The following is a 9,161-nucleotide window of genomic DNA, read 5'->3' on the forward strand; positions in this document are numbered from 1 at the left end:
CCCTTATCTGATTGGTCGAGAATTTCTGACGCTTTCTGAGGAAACCGTTTACGACGTCAGTCATAAGTTTCTTCATTTTTAAAGCTTATTTTTGCTCGTTATTCGACCATTTTGGAATCTTTAATTTTGCTGTAAGTCTTCATGTCAGTCCTTTTCGTGTCTGTAGGCGTTAGGAGGCGTTTTATGAGCAGCTGGTTTTCCCCTTTTCAGGTACTTTCGGTTTCACCTACATAGGCTAAGGCTCTGTCCTAAATGGCACCGCTACAGAATCTGTAGTGCACTAGCGCGAGCCCGGAAGCGTTTACATTACATGATATGTAGTGACGCTATCTAGGCAGCAGACTAGTGATTTAGGATACGACCCTGAGCTTTTCTGTCAGTTCTCTCGTATATGGTGTTTTAGATAAGACGTCTTTATCTCTCTGCACTCAGAATCGCCTCTAAAACTATTTTAGCTTTTTAATGTTTATTTTATTTGGTCATTTTGTCGAAAATAGTGCAGGAAAATCATTAAGATCATTGTTAGACGTAATATTCACGTCTCACAACGTAAGTAAGAGTTAAAGATGTAATTATTATTATTATTATTATTATTATTATTATTATTATTATTATTATTATTATTATTATTATTGTTGTTGTTGTTGTTGCTGTTATTATTATTATTATTATTGTTGTTGTTGTTATTGTTATTATATATATATATATATATATATATATATATATATATATATATATATATATATATATATATATATATATATATATTTAAGTAAATGTATATATAAGTTATAAACAGTTAGTTTGCTGATGTTAGTAGATTCTTGTATTACAGATATGTTCTTGTATTATGTCTGTAGTGTTTTAGGGAATGAAGGCCAAGATGGCAACATATCTGTCTGTACTCCTGTTCCTGTGCATGGACGTATGTGCGGTGATGTTGTTCGGGGTGACCCGGCTTTCCCCTCTGCTCATTCCTTATTCCTTTACAACGCTCTGGGTCGGAGGACTGCTGAGGTTCACCGCGCTTGTCCTTGTCGTCTTTTTTTACCCGTCGAGCCCGGCGTGGATGAGGCGCACGAGCGGAGTCCAGACCCTTGCTGTGCACAGTTTGGTGTATCCTGCGTACGTCACACTGCGGTGGGCATGCGGCTGGTCGACACTGGAGCTCATCTGGGGCTGGCATACATGGCAAGGAGTGAGTGAGGGCTAATAACGTGAGGGACGTGCTGTTACAGAGAAATAATCCACGATGAAGCATTTAGAATAACCACCTCAAGTTTCATCATTGTACTAGAATTTACTTTACTACAAAACTAAAAGTTAGAGCACTATGTAAAGCTCTGACACTGGAGACTCTTTCCATAGCTCTCCTCCAGGAAACAAATATTTGATAGGAGTGTCTGCATTACAAGTCGCTGTGTAACCTGTTAGGGACTAAACAAACTTGAGAAACTCTCAAAATATTATAAAATATTGTTATTCTATATTTAAGTATCATTCTGATATCTGTTGGTTTCTATTTCCTTTTTAGCTGCTTCAGAGCTACGCCGTCTCGGCTCTCTCGCTGCTGCTGTGGGAACGTTATGTGCCCTCTGTCCCCACAAAGAAGGAGAAAAAACCTAAGGAGAAAGGCCCGGCTTCTCTGCAGAGGCTGCTGGGATACTTAAAGCCATACTGGGGCCGGTTCACGGCGGTCCTACTGTTCGTGGTCGCTTCCTCTCTGGGTAATAAATTGCAACGATGCGTTTCATGTTGCTGTGTGTTATTGAGTTACAAGCTTTGGCCTACGCTGAAACAGAAAACGAGGCAGAATGTAACTGCTGTCGCTTTTGGTTTCACTTTTTCACCGCGTGGCCCTGGTGTGGTGGTGGTGTTGTGCTCAATATGTGTTGGAAATTCCCTGGGATTTTCTAAACTGTTTGTGTTTGTTTCAATCCTTCACTTTTTGTTTGTTTAAGCAAACCTTCTATTTTCAGAACTCCTGCAACTTAATATACATCAACCACTACACATTATTATCTACGATGCCTAATTAGACCACAGAAGGTGTTTATTATTCATTTAGTAATGATGGAATCCTTTGAAATTTTATACGCAAATCCGTAATGTACACCACAAACTTTTTTTGGTCAAATTAAAGAATAGATACAAGTTAATTCCTAAAGAGAAAATCTGCATAAAATAATAGATTCACTCTAGTTAGACATCGTGGTGTGAATGTAATAAGGTGCAAAAAATGCACACGTTTAAAAAAAAAACGCATCATAAGAATTGATAACGGATAATATTTTATCTGCAATACGCTACTATTATCAGCTAATTTATTTGTTTCTCAGGTGAGATGGCTATTCCTCATTACACGGGGAAAATCACTGACTGGATCGTGAAGGAGGACGAGCCAGACGCTTTCGCTAACGCCATTAAAATCATGTCGATCTTGACCCTCATGAGGTAAAGCTGAACGTTTAACAGACACCAGTTTTTTCTCAAGGGATTAAAAAAATCTCTTAAACTTATAACGAGCGTCATTTTTATTACACGTTGTTTTTTGTCGTCACAGCGCCGTGTTTGAGTTCGTGTGCGATCTCATTTACAACGTCACCATGAGCCTCGTACACACCGCCATCCAGAGTCAGGTGTTCGAGTCCGTGCTGAAACAGGAAATCGGCTTCTTCGATGAAAGTTCCTCAGGTAACAAACACGCATGGGGTTCGAACTTGAGGTTGTGTTGAATTTGAGGTTGTGTTCACTTCAGCAATGTTTGTCATTTGGTGAGGGGTGCCTAAACTTTTTGATCTCTAAATGAATCTTTATGAATTATGTTTAAATAAATAAATATGTAATATATGTATTTTAAAATAACAAAATATTTTAATATAAAAATAGTGTTTTATTTAAGAACTCACACTTTATGAGATTAATTAATTGAGATTAATTAATTAATTAATAAAGATTAATGATTTAATATTAATAATTCATTACGCTATATTTATATTACATTATTTTGTAATTCCAGTCAACCAATCAATCAATTATTTAATTAATATTTAAAATCGTTTGTACAGAATTATGTGCAGAATTTTACCATCACACCAACTTCAACCGTCCAGTTTGTACATAAAATATTCCATTATTATTATTATTATTATTATTATTATTATTATTATTATTATTATTATTATTAAAACGGGGGACACGGTGGCTTAGTGGTTAGCACGTTCTCCTCACACCTCCAGGGTTGGGGGTTCGATTCCCGCCTCCGCCTTGTGTGTGTGGAGTTTGCATGTTCTCCCCGTGCCTCGGGGGTTTCCTCCGGGTACTCCGGTTTCCTCCCCCGGTCCAAAGACATGCATGGTAGGTTGATTGGCATCTCTGGAAAATTGTCCGTAGTGTGTGTGTGTGTGTGAATGAGAGTGTGTGTGTGCACTGCGATGGGTTGGCACTCCGTCCAGAGTGTATCCTGCCTCGATGCCCGATGACGCCTGAGATAGGCACAGGCTCCCCGTGATAAGCGGTAGAAAATGAATGAATGAATGAATTATTAAAACTGTTTTAGATTTCCTTATCATGATATGTTTATACCATGATGTGTGTTGCTCCTCAGGTGAACTCGTGTCCCGGATCACCAAAGACACCAACGACATGAGCGAGTCCCTGAGCGAAGAGCTCAGTCTGCTCATGTGGTACACCATGCGTTTAATCTTCCTCTACGGCTCCATGCTGCTCCTCTCCGTGCCCCTGTCCATCTTCACCATCCTCGGACTTCCCGTCATTTGGATCGTCCCAGAATTTTCCGGAAAGTTCTACCAGGTCGGTCTGAAGCGATGAATGCGATTTCAAATGATATAGACAACAAAAAAATTTGCTCTATTTGTAATCTCTTTGGTTACAAAACCTTCTCAGCTTCAGTTGTTACAAATATTGAAAGTTGTCTCTTAAGTAGAAAATACAAAATACAATCCAGTCAAAGTTAAAGATTTCGAAACGCTTCCTCGCTCGAGTAGGTAGAAAAGTATAAATATTTAAATTTAGGGAAAAAGATCTGCCTCAATTTCAGAATACACGATGGTTTTACTTCCTGCTCCGCATTAGCTAAGACGAACTAACAACAGCTTTATTCCTCTTCCCTCGAACGCTAGCTCTGAGAACGCGAATTAGCCGAATGCTAGCAATAAATGCCGCACGCGTGTCATATATTTGGTGCATAGTGGCCACTTTATGAGTCACTTCATTCATCATGGTTGATGGCTTTTTCTCAGACCCATGCGGTCAAAGTGCAAGAGTCTCTGGCCAAATCGAACAGCGTCGCCACGGAGACGTTCTCCTCCATCAAGACGGTGAAAAGCTTCGCCAACGAGGACGGCGAGTCGGAGAGATACAAGAAGTGCTTGGAGCAAACCTACTCTCTCAACAAAGTGGAAGCGACTGGTTATGCGGCATCGACCTGGACCAACAGCGTAAGACTTATTGTTGACTTTTTTCTTTTATGTCCTTAAGAGTGGATTTATAGCCGATAAACTAGTAGCTTTATATATAGCAGAAAAAAAAACCTTACTGCGTTACAACAAGATAGATAGATAGATAGATAGATAGATAGATAGATAGATAGATAGATAGATAGATAGATAGATAGATAGATAGATCAGTAGACAGATAGATAGATAAATAAATAGATAGATAGATAGATAGATAGATAGATAGATAGATAGATAGATAGATAGATAGATAGATAGATAGATCAGTAGATACATAGATAGATAGGTAATGCTTAAAAAAATGAGTATATTTGTGCTTGTAAAAATCTCTATACTTTATAACATGCTTCTGAAATTCTTATCACTCAGATGTCTAGCTTGGCCTTAAAAGTGAGCATCCTGTACTATGGAGGTCTGCTGGTGGCAGGAAATTCCGTCAGCAGCGGTGATCTGGTGTCTTTCGTGCTGTTCGAGATCCAGTTCAGTCACGCTGTGGAGGTACAGCTGGTGCTGCGTTACATTTCACTCTGTGAACATGTCACTTTTTCACTTTCAGCTCATTATACTCTTCTCTAACCGTTTCCACAGGCTCTGATGTCCTACTACCCACGGGTGAAGAAAGCCGTCGGCGGCTCAGAGAAGATCTTCGAGTACGTGGACCGGGAACCCGATGTTTCTCCCGAAGGTTCTCTAGCTCCCAAGACGCTCAGGGGTCACATCCGCTTCAACAACGTCACTTTTGCGTATCCTACGCGGCCGGACGAGAGCGTTCTGAAAGTGAGTACTGAAACCCTGGTATCTGAGGACATTCATTTGCATATAAACATTCATTTGCATCTCTCTGTATGAATCAAAGCTTTGATGTTTATAACCGAGGGCAGACGAGGACGTGGAGGTGAGGAGGTGTGAAACAGGACGGTGGTTAGATGATAGTGAAAGAAGATAAGCAATTTTATCTAAACACCTTTCTGTTTCAGTCGCTTCAGATTTCAGACGTGAGAAAGTCTTCGTTAAAGAGGAGATTTAACAGAAGTAGCATGACTCGTTACTATAGAAACAATATTTACGACTGTGTGAAAGCATAACATGCATATTTATATAATCCTGTGACACTCCTGTTACGGAAATTTAACGTCCATCTTCTGACCAATCAGATTCGAGAATCCGACGCCGTCTCCGCATCTGATACTGTACGTGACCAAATCCCGTGGCCTTAAGTAATATATTTTCACCTGGTCTTTAGGGCGTTTCTCTGGAGCTGAAACCGGGAGAGGTCACCGCTATAGTTGGTCCGGCTGATGCTGGAAAAAGCACCATAGTCAGGTTGCTTGAGAGGTTTTACAAGACGAAGAAAGACGATATCTTACTGGACGGCCGTCCACTGCAGGACTACAAGGATCAATATCTTCACGAGAAGGTAACAGTGTGCATGGTCGTGTTATTGTATTCTTTTTAAATACGTTTAATGCCAGATTATGAGTTTGTATGTATGAGTTTCACACAGTTTCTCTTAATTAAATAAATCTTCTTAATCGAACTCCATCGTTATGGAAAGAAAATGACATCGTTTTTTTTTGCTTCATTTCCCGGACCCCTGTCTTCAGATCAGTGTGGTCGCCCAGGAGCCCACCCTGTTCGCCCGCTCCATTAGAGAGAACATCAAATACGGGAAAGCAGACGCCACCGATGAAGAGATGTATGAGGCTGCTAAACAGGCCAACGCTCACAAGTTTATCAGTGGCTTTCCACATGGCTACGACACCAGTGAGTGGAAGGCGATGAGATATTTATCAGTTTAGTGAGCTTATATCTATAGTGTCTACGTTCAAATATTTTTGGATAAACAAGAAAACGTGTAAAACAACCGTTTTGTCATGATATACGATTAAAATCTTTAGATACAAATAATTCAGAGGTTAGGTATTATATACGTTCCTATTTCTTCTCAGTATCTTGCTCTGTATTTTGTAGACGCTGGAGAAAAAGGAGACGAAGTGTCCGGAGGTCAGAAGCAGCGAATAGCCATAGCGAGAGCCCTGATCCGGAAGCCGCAGATCCTCATTCTAGATGATTCCACGAGTGACCTGGATGCTGAGAGCGAGCATATGGTAACATACATATCTGTATTCTGCTGAAATGTTCAGGGCTGTTGTGTCAGTAGCTGAAAATGGCTTCAAAATAAATAAATAAACAAACAAACAAACAAACAAACAAACAAACAAACAAACAAACAAATAAATAAATAAATGACACTTTGAATTAACTATGATAATTGCAGACTAATAATAATAATAATAATAATAATAATAATAATAATAATAATAATAATAATTAAACTTTTATTTTGGAAAATCTGGAAAAATTCAGAAAAAGTCATTTCTAAAACAAATATAAGATAAAGTTTGTACAAAAATGTCTTCCTAAACTTTATTATTACAAAAACCAATGATTGAAATCGGTCTGGGAAAAAATGAGATAATAATAATAATAATAATAATAATAATAATAATAATAATAATAATAATAATAATAATATCAGAGACCTAGCACCTTTCTCATCGCTGGTAGACTTTTATCCACGTGAGTTTCACAATATTTCCTGATTTATCCAGTGGACTACATATAAAGTCTAAGTGTTTTGCCCTCAGGTGCACCAGGCCCTCCTGAAGAATTCAAAAGGTCGCACCGTGCTGCTCATTACCAACAAGATGGGCGGTGTGGAGATGGCCGATAACGTGGTGTTCCTGCAGGGCGGAGAGGTGCTCGAGCAAGGCAACCATGACAGTCTGCAGAAGAGAAACGGACGGTACGCTGAGTTCGTCCGGCTTCAGAACACCAGCTTCCATCGTAAAGCTCAGGAAGACAGCTGAACCTTCATCATTGTGAAGCAGCCACATGAATCTTATCACACCGTATCAGCCCACCTATAATATGATTCCTGGCATATACAGTATTTCCGCCTGTAGGAAATAAATCTATCAAACACTCGATGGCACAGAGATTAAAATACAAAACAAATATGCCAGTATTCACAAGATTGCATAAAAATGTGTACCGCCCACATAGCACCTTCCTAACATCAAGCGTGAACTCTTATTGTGGTATTCATTATGTTTAGATCAACAAAACACATTATGAATCTTGATCTAAACAGTTATGTATACCTTATGAAGTGTAGATAACAGCCTTATATTGAGGACTATTACATTCCACTGGAAATGAAGCTTCATAACAGTGTTATAAACACCCATCCCGTTAAAATAAGAGTAAAGCAGATGTGAATCTATATAAATAGGTGTGGAGTAAAAGTACAGCAACCTGGTGCATAGGTTTTATTCTTTATCCTTTTTAATCCGTTTATAGTTACATTTATTCTCAAGGAACGTCCATAAAACCGGCTTGTTCCCGTTATCGCTTATGTTATAGCAGATGTTAATAGTCAAAGGCCCTGGTTAAGGCCCTGGTGAACCCTGATCAACAAGGCAGAGCCTTAACCACTTGAGCCACCACTGACCCCAACTTATGAATTATTACATATGTTGGAATAAAACGGCGGCTTACAAATTCTCTACCTGGTAAATAGCTGTTAATCCTTTGTTTTGTAGATGATGTGAAGACATGGTGAGAATGGAAATGAGTAGAAACCATCTAGAATATCAACAATCACATAATAGCATCAACCACAAGTCTACAATGTAAATACAACAAAAATAAGTCAGGAATAACAACATTTTCACTCAGATATGGTAAAAATTACTCATTTTTCTCAGGTAATCTTGGGAATACTGGCATAAAACACTCGTGATCGCTATATAAACATGTCATACATTGCTTATGTGTGTACTAAAATGTCTCTGTCGTCTCCAAAAATAAAATTAATTTGTTTCTTTTAGGGTTTTAGCGTGCGGTGAAATGAATCTATTGACTATTATAAATTATAACTTATAAGTTATGTATAACTCACTCATTGTCGTTATGTCCTGAAAGTTTCCCTACATCTGATGATTGTATAAAGAGTTTGTACTACTGTAAATTTTAGGATTTTTAAATTAGGTGTAAATATCACAACCTTTAAAAAAATAGTACAAAAGATCATTTTTCCTCATGACTCCCAACCCACCAAAGTACAGCCAGTGAGACTGTGAAAATGCTGTTTTCTTTTTTCTTTTTCTTTATGCTTCCTTTCTTTCCATTTTAAGCCACTGAAATATCACTGTATGTTTTTTTTTTTTTTTTTAACTTTCTTTGTACTCCTACCAATAAAATATCACAGAAAATGATGAAAAGCAATGACTGTGGCATGAATTACATTTTTATTTTTGCTTCCTAGGTAGGTGCAAAGGTACGTAACAAAGGTAGTAGGTACAAATGCTTTAAATGTCATGTCTTTGGTAGTAGGAGGTTTGTGATTTGTTTTTTTTTAGGCTGGAAATTATTAAATTATGAGAAGCACATTATTTACATACACGCACATTAAAGATTAATCATTGACTCAGACAATCAGAGAATGTTTGTTTTTTGTTCCTGATATATAGTGAAAAAAGACCTTTTATGTTCCTTTTTTAAATTGTATATTTATTTATTTATTTATTTATTTGACAAAATATAACAAACTCATAATATATTGATACCAACCTGTTGCATTTATTGCTTATACAACTGTTACAAGACCATGTAAACACG

At 38.0% G+C, this 9,161-nt stretch overlaps 1 protein-coding gene across 3 annotated transcripts; it reads left to right on the top strand.

Annotated features, from left to right (window-relative positions):
• The first annotated feature begins 10 nt into the window (after window positions 1-10).
• tap1 (transporter 1, ATP-binding cassette, sub-family B (MDR/TAP)) lies at window positions 11-8,758 on the top strand. 3 transcript variants are annotated; one of them, XM_027157847.2, is made up of 13 exons: window positions 11-131; window positions 861-1,198; window positions 1,535-1,727; window positions 2,340-2,454; window positions 2,564-2,694; window positions 3,608-3,813; window positions 4,263-4,460; window positions 4,848-4,976; window positions 5,067-5,255; window positions 5,722-5,895; window positions 6,083-6,242; window positions 6,450-6,586; window positions 7,127-8,758. In XM_027157847.2, the coding sequence occupies exons 2-13, from the start codon at window positions 872-874 to the stop codon at window positions 7,346-7,348; spliced, it is 2,181 nt and encodes a 726-aa protein (XP_027013648.2). In that variant the 5' UTR covers window positions 11-131; window positions 861-871; the 3' UTR covers window positions 7,349-8,758. The 3 variants fall into 3 exon arrangements, with proteins under 3 accessions (XP_027013648.2, XP_027013647.2, XP_027013646.2); XM_027157846.2 differs by having other exon boundaries at window positions 24-210; XM_027157845.2 differs by lacking the exon at window positions 11-131 and adding an exon at window positions 307-549.
• Window positions 8,759-9,161: the final 403 nt, after the last annotated feature.

The sequence above is a fragment of the Tachysurus fulvidraco genome, chromosome 25, assembly GCF_022655615.1.
Source record: "Tachysurus fulvidraco isolate hzauxx_2018 chromosome 25, HZAU_PFXX_2.0, whole genome shotgun sequence".
Classification (NCBI taxonomy): domain Eukaryota; kingdom Metazoa; phylum Chordata; class Actinopteri; order Siluriformes; family Bagridae; genus Tachysurus; species Tachysurus fulvidraco.